At 48.5% G+C, this 12,860-nt stretch overlaps 1 protein-coding gene across 1 annotated transcript in view; it reads right to left on the minus strand.

Annotated features, from left to right (window-relative positions):
• Positions 1-9,425: 9,425 nt before the first annotated feature.
• The window catches only part of LOC127925405 (annexin A2-A-like), a 35,095-nt gene continuing 31,660 nt past the window's right edge, over positions 9,426-12,860 (minus strand). The window contains 2 exon segments of the mRNA XM_052510284.1: positions 9,426-9,720; positions 10,452-10,574. Of these exon segments, the coding sequence (XP_052366244.1) occupies positions 9,661-9,720; positions 10,452-10,574 (183 nt within the window). The 3' untranslated portion in view covers positions 9,426-9,660.

Below are 12,860 nucleotides of genomic sequence, written 5' to 3' on the forward strand. Positions count from 1 at the left end.
CTTTACAGGAGACCCTTTACAGGAGGCTCTTTACAGGAGGCCATTTACAGGAGGCTCTTTACAGGAGGCTCTTTACAGAAGGCTCTTTACAGGAGGCCCTTTACAGGGTTGCCCTTTACAGGAGGCCATTTACAGGAGGACCTTTACAGGAGGCTCTTTACAGGTGGCTCTTTACAGGAGGCTCTTTACAGGAGGCCCTTTACAGGAGGCACTTTACAGGAGGCCCTTTACAGGAGGCCCTTTGCAGGAGACCCTTTACAGGGGGCTCTTTACAGGAGGCTCTTTACAGGAGGCCCTTTACAGGAGGCCCTTTACAGGAGGCTCTTTACAGGAGGCCCTTTACAGGAGGCTCTTTACAGGAGGCTCTTTACAGGAGGCCCTTTACAGGAGGCTCTTTACAGAAGGCTCTTTATAGAAGGCTCTTTACAGGAGACCCTTTACAGGAGGCTCTTTACAGGAGGCCATTTACAGGAGGCTCTTTACAGGAGACCCTTTACAGGAGGTCCTTTACAGAAGGCTCTTTACAGGAGGCCCTTTACAGGAGGCCGTCCCCCAGTCAGTCCCCTGAGGATACTGCTACGGGGACCAGCGTTGTCGTTAATGCAATGAGGGAGAACGTTCAACCCGGGACGCAGTGGCTTTCCCAGAATGCCAAGCGGCTGGGCGAGGCAGGGTGGGGCAGCAGCATGTTGTACATCATGACAAATAGCAGTTGAAATATAGGCGCCCCTCCACGACACACACAGAGGAAATATAGACGCCCCTCCACGACACACACATAGGAAATATAGACGCCCCTCCACGACACACACAGTGGAAATATAGACGCCCCTCCACGACACACACAGAGGAAATATAGACGCCCCTCCACTACACACACAGAGGAAGTATAGACGCCCCTCCACTACACACACAGTGGAAATATAGACGCCCCTCCACGACACACACAGAGGAAATATAGACGCCCCTCCACGACACACACAGTGGAAATATAGACGCCCCTCCACTACACACACAGAGGAAATATAGACGCCCCTCCACGTCTTTATGACCTGAATATTAATCTGTCAAGGCGTCTCAGCGTAAATCTCCCAAACCCCATCTACTTTACAAAACACTATTTCCTCTTCCTTTACCCCGTATCTCATATTTTATTGGCAGTAAACATAAAACATCACAAAGGGTTAATGTTCTCATCAATATTACGACTTCGTGATCATAAATCTGAAGGCTTGTAAAAGTGGAGTTTTCTTCAGCACGACAATGGGTTAATTAAAGGATATAGTTTCAGGGGGTTAATTGTTCAACCACGCAGCCTTGATTTGATCCATTTGAATAAAAACGCAACACAGGAATACTTTTCAATTGGACAAAATAAGATATCCCACAGATATCCCCCATATCCCACAGTCAGAGAGAAGGAGGGAAAGAGAGAGAGACAGAGAGAGACACAGTGACAGAGAGAGAGAGAGAGAGAGGGGGAGAGACAGAGGGGGAGAGACAGAGGGTGAGAGAGAGAGAGAGAGAGAGAGAGAGAGAGAGAGAGAGAGAGAGAGAGAGAGAGAGAGAGAGAGAGTCAGGGCAGCACTACAGGGGGTAGGTATCAGTCACCTCTCATTTCTCTAATGATACCTCTCTGTCCAGGCCGCATCCAGACACCTCTATGATTCACACTACTCAACCAATTATAGACCCTCTTTGTCTGCCTCTCTCTCTCTCTTCCTCCCTATCTATATGCTCTCTCTCTCTCTCTCTCTCTCTCTCTCTCTCTCTCTCTCTCTCTCTCTCTCTCTCTCTCTCTCTCTTTCCCTATCTATCTGCTTCTCTCTCTCTCTCTCTTCCTCTCTATCTATCTGCTTCCCTCTCTCTCTCTCTTCCTCACTATCTATCTGCTTCCTCCTCTCTCTCTTCCTCCCTATCTATCTGCTTCTCTCTCTCTCTCTTCCTCCCTATCTATCTGCCTCTCTCTCTCTCTTCCTCCACATCTATCTGCTTCTCTCTATCTCTCTCTTCCTCCATATCTATCTGCTTTTCTCTCTCTCTCTCTTCCTCCATATCTATCTGCTTCTCTCTCTCTCTCGCTCTGTCTCTCTCTCTCTCTATCTCTTCCTCCCTATCTATCTGCTTCTCTCTCTCTCTTCCTCCCTATCTATCTGCTTCTCTCTCTCTCTTCCTCCCTATCTATCTGCTTCTCTCTCTCTCTCTCTTCCCCCCTATCTATCTGCTTCCCTCTCTCTCGCTCTTCCTCCCTATCTATCTGCTTCCCTCTCTCTCTCTCTTCCTCCATATCTATCTGCTTCCCTCTCTCTCTCTCTCTCTCTCTCTCTCTCTCTCTCTCTCTCTCTCTCTCTCTCTCTCTCTCTCTCTATCTATCTGCTCTCTCTCTCTCTTCCTCCCTATCTATCTGCTTCTCTCTCTCTCTTCCTCCCTATCTATCTGCTTCCCTCTCTCTCTCTCTTCCTCCCTATCTATCTGCTTCTCTCTCTCTCTCTCTCTTCCTCCCTATCTATCTGCTTCTCTCTCTCTCTTCCTCCCTATCTATCTGCTTCTCTCTCTCTCTCTCTTCCTCCCTATCTATCTGCTTCTCTCTCTCTCTTCCTCCCTATCTATCTGCTTCTCTCTCTCTCTTCCTCCCTATCTATCTGCTTCTCTCTCTCTCTCTTCCTCCCTATCTATCTGCTTCTCTCTCTCTCTTCCTCCCTATCTATCTGCCTCTCTCTCTCTCTCTCTTCCTCCCTATCTATCTGCTTCCCTCTCTCTCTCTCTTCCTCCCTATCTATCTGCTCCCCTCTCTCTCTCTCCCTCTTCCTCCATATCTATCTGCTTCTCTCTCTCTCTCTCTCTTCCTCCACATCTATCTGCTTCTCTCTATCTCTCTCTCTCTCTTCCTCCCTATCTATCTGCTTTTCTCTCTCTCTCTCTTCCTCCCTATCTATCTGCTTCTCTCTCTCTCTTCCTCCCTATCTATCTGCTTCTCTCTCTCTCTTCCTCCCTATCTATCTGCTTCTCTCTCTCTCTTCCTCCCTATCTATCTGCTTCTCTCTCTCTCTTCCTCCCTATCTATCTGCTCCCCTCTCTCTCTCTCTCTCTCTTCCTCCCTATCTATCTGCTTCTCTCTCTCTCTTCCTCCCTATCTATCTGCTCTCTCTCTCTCTCTCTCTCTTCCTCCCTATCTATCTGCTTCTCTCTCTCTCTCCCTCTTCCTCTATATCTATCTGCTTTCTCTCTCTCTCTCTTCCTCCACATCTATCTGCTTCTCTCTATCTCTCTCTCTCTCTTCCTCCCTATCTATCTGCTTTTCTCTCTCTCTCTCTTCCTCCCTATCTATCTGCTTCTCTCTCTCTCTTCCTCCCTATCTATCTGCTTCTCTCTCTCTCTTCCTCCCTATCTATCTGCTCCCTCTCTCTCTCTCTTCCTCCCTATCTATCTGCTTCTCTCTCTCTCTTCCTCCCTATCTATCTGCTTTCTCTCTCTCTCTTCCTCCCTATCTATCTGCTCTCTCTCTCTCTTCCTCCCTATCTATCTGCTTCTCTCTCTCTCTCTCTTCCTCCCTATCTATCTGCTTCCCTCTCTCTCTCTCTTCCTCCCTATCTATCTGCTTCCTCCTTCTATCTATCTGCTTCCCCTCTCTCTCTCTCTTCCTCCCTATCTATCTGCTCTCTCTCTCTCTCTCTCTTCCTCCCTATCTATCTGCTTCCCCTCTCTCTCTCTCTCTTCCTCCCTATCTATCTGCTCCCTCTCTCTCTCTCTTCATCACTATCTATCTGCTTCCCTCTCTCTCCCTCTTCCTCCTATCTATCTGCTCTCTCTCTCTCTCTCTCTTCCTCCACATCTATCTGCTTCTCCCTCTCTCTCTCTTCCTCCCCTATCTATCTGCTTTTCTCTCTCTCTCTCTTCCTCTATCTATCTCTCTCTTCTTCCTCCCTATCTATCTGCTTCTCTCTCTCTCTTCCTCCCTATCTATCTGCTTCTCTCTCTTCCTCCCTATCTATCTGCTTCTCTCTCTCTCTTCCTCCCTATCTATCTGCTTCTCTCTCTCTCTTCCTCCCTATCTATCTGCTTCTCTCTCTCTCTCTCTCTTCCTCCCTATCTATCTGCTTCTCTCTCTCTCTCTCTTCCTCCCTATCTATCTGCTTTCTCTCTCTCTCTCTCTTCCTCCCTATCTATCTGCTTCTCTCTCTCTCTTCCTCCCTATCTATCTGCTTTTCTATCTATCTCTCTCTCTCTCTTCCTCCCTATCTATCTGCTTCTCTCTCTCTCTTCCTCCCTATCTATCTGCTCCTCTCTCTCTCTTCTTCCTCCATATCTATCTGCTTCTCTCTCTCTCTCTCTCTCTTCCTCCCATCTATCTGCTTCTCTCTCTCTCTCTTCCTCCCTATCTATCTGCTTTTCTCTCTCTCTTCCTCCCTATCTATCTGCTTCTCTCTCTTCCTCCCTATCTATCTGCTCTCTCTCTCTTCCTCCCTATCTATCTGCTTCTCTCTCTCTCTCTCTCTTCCTCCCTATCTATCTGCTTTTTCTCTCTCTCTCTTCCTCCCTATCTATCTGCTTCTCTCTCTCTCTCTTCCTCCTCTATCTATCTGCTTCTCTCTCTCTCTCTCTCTTCCTCCTATCTATCTGCTTCTCTCTCTCTCTCTTCCTCCCTATCTATCTGCTTCTCTCTCTCTCTCTTCCTCCCTATCTATCTGCTTCTTCTTCTCTCTCTCTCTCTTCCTCCCTATCTATCTGCTTCCTCTCTCTCTCTCTTCCTCCCTATCTATCTGCTTCTCTCTCTCTCTCTCTTCCTCCCTATCTATCTGCTTCTCTCTCTCTCTCTTCCTCCCTATCTATCTGCTTCTCTCTCTCTCTCTTCCTCCCTATCTATCTGCTCTCTCTCTCTCTCTCTCTCTTCCTCCCTATCTATCTGCTCTTCTCTCTCTCTTCCTCCCTATCTATCTGCTTTCTCTCTCTCTCTTCCTCCCTATCTATCTGCTTCTCTCTCTCTCTTCCTCCCTATCTATCTGCTTCCTCTCTCTCTCTTCCTCCCTATCTATCTGCTTCTCTCTCTTCCTCTTATCTATCTATCTGCTCTCTCTCCTCTTCCTCCCTATCTATCTGCTTCCCTCTCTCTTCTCTTCCTCCCTATCTATCTGCTCTCTCTCTCTCTCTCTTCCTCCATATCTATCTGCTCTCTCTCTCTCTCTTCCTCCCTATCTATCTGCTTCTCTCTCTCTCTCTTCTCTTCCTCCCTATCTATCTGCTCCCTCTCTCTCTCTTCTCTCTTCCTCCATATCTATCTGCTTCTCTCTCTCTCTCTCTCTCTCTTCCTCCACATCTATCTGCTTCTCTTCTCTCTCTCTCTTCCTCCCTATCTATCTGCTTCTCTCTCTCTCTCTCTCTTCCTCCCTATCTATCTGCTTCTCTCTCTCTCTTCCTCCCTATCTATCTGCTTCTCTCTCTCTCTCTCTCTTCCCTATCTATCTGCTCTCTCTCTCTCTCTCTCTTCCTCCCTATCTATCTGCTTCTCTCTCTCTCTCTTCCTCCCTATCTATCTGCTTCTCTCTCTCTCTCTTCCTCCATATCTATCTCTTATCTGCTTCTCTCTCTTCCTCCATATCTATCTGCTTCCTCTCTCTCTCTCTCTCTTCTCTCTCTCTATCTATCTCCCTTCTATCTGCTCTCTCTCTCTCTTCCTCCCTATCTATCTGCTTCCCTCTCTCTCTCTCTCTTCCTCCCTATCTATCTGCTTCCCTCTCTCTCTCTCTTCCTCCATATCTATCTGCTTCTCTCTCTCTCTCTCTCCTCCACATCTATCTGCTTCTCTTCTCCTCTATCTATCTGCTCTCTCTCTCTCTTCCTCCCTATCTATCTGCTTCTCTCTCTCTCTTCCTCCCTATCTATCTGCTTCCCTCCCTCTCTCTCTTCTCCTATCTATCTGCTTCTCTCTCTCTCTCTCTTCCTCCATATCTATCTGCTCTCTCTCTCTCTCTCTTCCTCATAACTATCTCTATCTCTCTCTCTCTCTCTCTTCCTCTATCTATCTCTTTTCTCTCTCTCTCTTCCTCCCTATCTATCTGCTTCTCTCTCTCTTCCTCCCTCTTCCTCCCTATCTATCTCTTCCTCCCTATCTATCTGCTTCTCTCTCTCTCTTCCTCCCTATCTATCTGCTCCTCTCTCTCTCTCTCTTCCTCCCTATCTATCTGCTTCTCTCTCTCTCTTCCTCCCTATCTATCTGCTATCTCTCTCTCTCTCTTCCTCCCTATCTATCTGCTTCTCTCTCTCTCTCTTCCTCCCTATCTATCTGCTTCTCTCTCTCTCTTCCTTCCTCTATCTATCTGCTCCCTCTCTCTCTTCCTCCCTATCTATCTGCTTTCTCTCTCTCTCTTCCTCCCTATCTATCTGCTTCCCTCTCTCTCTCTCTCTTCCTCCATATCTATCTGCTCCCCTCTCTCTCTCTCTCTCTTCCTCCCTATCTATCTGCTTCTCCTCTCTTCTCTTCCTCCCTATCTATCTGCTCTCTCTCTCTCTCTCTTCCTCCCTATCTATCTGCTTCTCTCTCTCTCTCTCTTCCTCCCTATCTATCTGCTTTCTCTCTCTCTTCCTCCCTATCTATCTGCTTCTCTCTCTCTCTCTCTCTCTTCCTCCCTATCTATCTGCTTCTCTCTCTCTCTTCCTCCCTATCTATCTGCTCCCTCTCTCTCTCTCTTCCTCCCTATCTATCTGCTTCTCTCTCTCTCTCTTCCTCTCTATCTATCTCTTCTCTCTCTCTCTCTTCCTCCCTATCTATCTGCTTCTCTCTCTCTCTCTCTCTCTCTTCCTCCCTATCTATCTGCTTCTCTCTCTCTCTCTTCCTCCCTATCTATCTGCTTCTCTCTCTCTTCCTCCCTATCTATCTGCTTCCCTCTCTCTCTCTCTTCCTCCCTATCTATCTGCTTCTCTCTCTCTCTCTCTCTCTTCCTCTCTATCTCTCTCTCTCTCTCTCTCCTCCCTCTCTTCTCCCTCCTCCTCTCTCTCTCTCTTCCTCTCTCTCTTTCTCTTCCTCTCTCTCTGTCTCGCTCTCTCTCTTCCTCCCTATCTTTCTGCTGCTCTCTCTCTTCCTCCCTATCTATCTGCTTCTCTCTCTCTCTTCCTCCCTATCTATCTGCTTCTCTCTCTCTCTCTCTCTCTATCTCTTCCTCCCTATCTATCTGCTCTCTCTCTCTCTCTCTCTCTCTCTCCTCTCTCTCTCTCTCTCTCTTCTCTCTCTCTCTCTCTCTTCCTCCCTATCTATCTGCTTCTCTCTCTCTCTTCCTCCCTATCTATCTGCTTCTCTCTCTCTCTCTTCCTCCCTATCTATCTGCTTCTCTCTCTCTCTCTTCCTCCCTATCTATCTGCTTCCCTCTCTCTCGCTCTTCCTCCCTATCTATCTGCTTCCCTCTCTCTCTTCCTCCCTCTCTCTCTCTCTCTCTCTCTCTCCCTCTCTTCCTCCCTCCCTCTCTGTCTCGCTCTCTCCCCCTCTCTCTTTTCCTCCCTCTCTGTCTCGCTCTCTATCTCTTCCTCCCTATCTTTCTGCTGCTCTCTCTCTCTTCCTCCCTATCTATCTGCTTCCCTCTCTCTCTCTCTCTTCCTCCACATCTATCTGCTTCTCTCTCTCTCTCTCTCTCTCTCTCTCTCTCTCTCTCTCTCTCTCTTCCTCCCTATCTATCTGCTTCTCTCTCTCTCTTCCTCCCTATCTATCTGCTTCCCTCTCTCTCTCTCTCTTCCTCCCTATCTATCTGCTTCTCTCTCTCTCTCTCTTCCTCCCTATCTATCTGCTTCCCTCTCTGCTCTTCCTCCCTATCTATCTGCTTCTCTCTCTCTCTTCCTCCCTATCTATCTGCTTCTCTCTCTCTCTCTTTCTACCTATCTATCTGCTTCCCTCTCTCTCTCTCTTCCTCCATATCTATCTGCTTCTCTCTCTCTCTCTTCCTCCCTATCTATCTGCTTCCCTCTCTCTCGCTCTTCCTCCCTATCTAACTGCTTCCCTCTCTCTCTCTTCCTCCCTATCTATCTGCTTCCCTCTCTCTCTCTTCCTCCCTATCTATCTGCTTCCCTCTCTCTCGCTCTTCCTCCCTATCTATCTGCTTCCCTCTCTCTCTTCCTCCCTCTCTGTCTGCTCTCTCTCTCCTCTCTTCCTCCCTCCCTCTCTGTCTCGCTCTCTCTCTCCCGCTCTCTTTTCCTCCCTCTCTGTCTCGCTCTCTCTCTCTTCCTCTCTCTCTCTCTCTCTCTCTCTCTCTCTCTCTTCCTCTCTCTCTCTCTCTCTCTCTCTCTCTCTGCCTCGTTCTCAATTCTTTCAATTCAATTTGCTTTATTGGCATGACGTAACAATGTACAATGCTCTCTCCCTCTCTTCCGGTTTCATCTGTTCATCTCTCGTTTGTGTTATGATAGCTTGTCTTATTGTCGGCCCACATTTTTTTCTGTCAGTAGAGTTTGTTTGTAGTGTTTCTTCCTCACTGCCTCTACTTATCTCTCTCTCTCTCTCTAACTGTCTCTCTTTCCCTCTCTCTTGTTTTCTCAGTCTGAAGAAGTGCCTTGTCAACAGGATGGCGGATCCTTCGATCCTAAGAGACCTCAAACTAAACAGGAGAAGTAGCTGTTTGCTACCCTCGTATGCAAATGGCTGTTGCTGGAGGTTAAATTAACATTTTTAATTCAAAAAATTAGCACCAAACAAACAAAGCAAAACACACTAACGATTAAAAAAATCTAAATAAACCTCTTCGATGAATATAACACATAGAGAGAGAGAGAGAGAGAGAGAGAGAGAGAGAGAGAGAGAGAGAGAGAGAGAGAGAGAGGGTTTTATGTAGGAAGAAGTTCAATCTTTTATCTGATTTCCACAGGAATCAATTGTGATTTATTATGAATTCGCCAGAGTTTACAGATACATAAACACAAATATACTGTATGGCTTCTGTCGTCTATTGGGTCGCAATTTTGAACCAATATTTTCTAGACAAAGTTCCAGTTTTGAAAATGTGATTATTGTCCACAGTGAGGGAGGACTCCTAATAGATTACAATTTTAAACTGACTGACAGCATCAAACAATTTGTTTTATATAATTCACTTAAAAACTTGGTTTGCTTGTCTTGAAAAATTACCCCCAAGTATCAAAAGGTTTTTTAAACAGCATTGTGAAGCTCCACTCAACATTCCCATCTGATTTTAAAGATATTAGATAAAGATATTAGAGCATTAGAGTGATATCAAAGCAACCTCTCTTCCATGGAAACAAGGCCAGGAGGAAGCAGGAATGTATGGTATTGCTCTAGCGCCCTCTAGTGGCGATATAAGGACATACACTAGCTGGATCAAGCGTCGACAATTACCATTCAAAATGTCTGACTTTACTCTGAGAAAAATGTCCTAAAGACAACAGCTCTGTAATATTGTAAAAAATAATAATAATAATAAAGGAAACTATTTAACAAAAAATGATTTAATTTCAAAAAAACATTGCATAAAAAACATTTACTATCAATTCTTCCGTTGGATATCTCATACTTCACAGAAAGGTGACGCAATCTGAGTAATGATGACTCTAATGCTGCTGGGTGTTGTGGATAAAGGCACCAGTTCTCAATGTCTGTGTCACTAGACTGAATCAAAATAGGAACAAGGCATTTGGGGCAAGGTGACAGTTGGTGCCAGTTGGACTTTAGTCGTCTCCTCCACACAGACTCAGCAGGACCTTCTGATAGTCTCCTTTAGTGTGCTCCTGATAGGGGACAGAAAATAAAGGGGTTGAGACCCTTCGGTCCGCTAGGAGCTACAAGGAGGAAGGCAAGTTCAGTCAAGACACTCAGTTTGTCATGAAACAGGACAGAGCAGGCAGTGGTTTAGAATTCTACGAGATGTTACACTGTGTCATTGCTTGCCGTCACATCCCAATAATGTTTGGGGCTGAGAGAGAGAGAGAGAGAGAGAGAGAGAGAGAGAGAGAGAGAGAGAGAGAGAGAGAGAGAGAGAGAGAGAGAGAGAGAGAGAGAGAGAGAAGAGAGAGAGAGAGAGAGAGAGAGAGAGAGAGAGAGAGAGAGAGAGAGAGAGAGAGAGAGAGAGAGAGAGAGAGAGAGAGAGAGAGAGAGAGAGAGAGAGAGAGAGAGAGAGAGAGAGAGAGAGAGAGAGAGAGAGAGGGAGAGAGAGAGAGGGAGAGAGAGAGAGGGAGGATGAGAGAGAGAGAGAGAGAGAGGGAGAGACAGAGAGAGAGGGAGAGAGAGAGAGAGAGAGGGAGGATGAGAGAGAGAGAGAGAGAGAGAGAGAGAGAGAGGAGAGACAGAGAGAGAGAGGGAGAGAGAGAGAGAGAGAGGGAGAGAGAGAGAGAGAGAGAGAGAGAGAGGGAGAGAGAGAGAGGGGGAGAGAGAGGGAGAGAGAGAGAGGGGGAGAGAGAGGGAGAGAGAGGGAGAGAGAGAGAGAGAATGGAAGAGAAACAGAAAAAAGAAGAGTCCTCACAGCGATGGTCTGGTACAAGGACTTCTGGTTCAGTTTCTTAAACTCTGTCCTGATCTTCATGAGGTCCACCTCACAGCGAGACACGACGATCCTGGTCACCACCTTCTCCTTGGCACTTTTACCCTGCAGATGATGTCAACATCACATGGTGTTATTTATCAGGACAGGTAATTCATGTCCTACAAGCCTGCCGTTGCCGTTGACTACCATTGTCTGTGTCGTCTCCTTCTCTCGGTCTATGTGTTTATATGTACAGTATCCAGGTAACTTCCTTTCCAATGCTCTAGATGTCTCATTTAAAAACAAAAACATTTGGGGGGGGGGCTCGATTTAATCCGTAACGCTGAAGTTTATTTTTATTTTTATTTGACCTTTATTTAACCAGGCAAGTCAGTTAAGAACACATTCTTATTTTCAATGACGGCCTGGGAACAGTGGGTTAACTGCCTGTTCAGGGGCAGAACGACAGATTTGTACCTTGTCAGCTCGGGGGTTTGAACTCGCAACCTTCCAGTTACTAGTCCAACGCTCTAACCACTAGGCTACGCTGCCACCCCTCCACTCTAACCACTAGTCTACCCTGCCAACCCTCCACTCTAACCACTAGTCTACCCTGCCAACCCTCCACTCTAACCACTAGGCTACGCTGCCGCCCCTCCACTCTAACCACTAGTCTACCCTGCCAACCCTCCACTCTAACCACTAGGCTACGCTGCCGCCCCTCCACTCTAACCACTAGTCTACCCTGCCAACCCTCCACTCTAATCACTAGTCTACCCTGCCAACCCTCCACTCTAACCACTAGGCTACGCTGCCAACCCTCCACTCTAACCACTAGGCTACGCTGCCCCCTCCACTCTAACCACTAGGCTACGCTGCCCCCTCCACTCTAACCACTAGGCTACGCTGCCGCCCCTCCACTCTAACCACTAGTCTACCCTGCCAACCCTCCACTCTAACCACTAGGCTACGCTGCCCCCCCTCCACTCTAACCACTAGGCTACGCTGCCGCCCCTCCACTCTAACCACTAGTCTACCCTGCCAACCCTCCACTCTAACCACTAGGCTACGCTGCCGCCCTCCACTCTAACCACTAGGCTACGCTGCCCCCCCTCCACTCTAACCACTAGGCTACGCTGCCCCCCCTCCACTCTAACCACTAGGCTACGCTGCCGCCCCTCCACTCTAACCACTAGTCTACCCTGCCAACCCTCCACTCTAACCACTAGGCTACGCTGCCGCCCCTCCACTCTAACCACTAGTCTACCCTGCCAACCCTCCACTCTAACCACTAGTCTACCCTGCCAACCCTCCACTCTAACCACTAGTCTACCCTGCCAACCCTCCGCTCTAACCACTAGTCTACCCTGCCAACCCTCCACTCTAACCACTAGGCTACGCTGCCACCCCTCCACTCTAACCACTAGGCTACGCTGCCACCCCTCCACTCTAACCACTAGGCTACGCTGCCACCCCTCCACTCTAACCACTAGGCTACGCTGCCGCCCCTCCACTCTAACCACTAGTCTACCCTGCCAACCCTCCGCTCTAACCACTAGTCTACCCTGCCAACCCTCCACTCTAACCACTAGGCTACGCTGCCACCCCTCCACTCTAACCACTAGGCTACCCTGCCGCCCCTCCACTCTAACCACTAGGCTACCCTGCCGCCCCTCCACTCTAACCACTAGGCTACGCTGCCACCCCTCCACTCTAACCACTAGGCTACCCTGCCACCCCTCCACTCTAACCACTAGGCTACGCTGCCCCCCTCCACTCTAACCACTAGTCTACCTGCCACCCCTCCACTCTAACCACTAGGCTACGCTGCCAACCCTCCACTCTAACCACTAGGCTACGCTGCCCCCCTCCACTCTAACCACTAGTCTACCTGCCGCCCCTCCACTCTAACCACTAGGCTACGCTGCCAACCCTCCACTCTAACCACTAGGCTACCCTGCCAACCCTCCACTCTAACCACTAGGCTACGCTGCCAACCCTCCACTCTAACCACTAGGCTACGCTGCCCCCTCCACTCTAACCACTAGTCTACCTGCCGCCCCTCCACTCTAACCACTAGGCTACGCTGCCAACCCTCCACTCTAACCACTAGGCTACGCTGCCCCCCTCCACTCTAACCACTAGTCTACCCTGCCAACCCTCCACTCTAACCACTAGGCTACGCTGCCACCCCTCCACTCTAACCACTAGACTACGCTGCCGCCCCTCCACTCTAACCACTAGGCTACGCTGCCAACCCTCCACTCTAACCACTAGGCTACGCTGCCAACCCTCCACTCTAACCACTAGGCTACGCTGCCGCCCCTCCACTCTAACCACTAGGCTACGCTGCCCCCCCTCCACTCTAACCACTAGACTACGCTGCCGCCCCTCCACTCTAACCACTAG

This window comes from Oncorhynchus keta, unplaced genomic scaffold (genome assembly GCF_023373465.1).
Source record: "Oncorhynchus keta strain PuntledgeMale-10-30-2019 unplaced genomic scaffold, Oket_V2 Un_contig_5540_pilon_pilon, whole genome shotgun sequence".
In the NCBI taxonomy this organism is placed as follows: domain Eukaryota; kingdom Metazoa; phylum Chordata; class Actinopteri; order Salmoniformes; family Salmonidae; genus Oncorhynchus; species Oncorhynchus keta.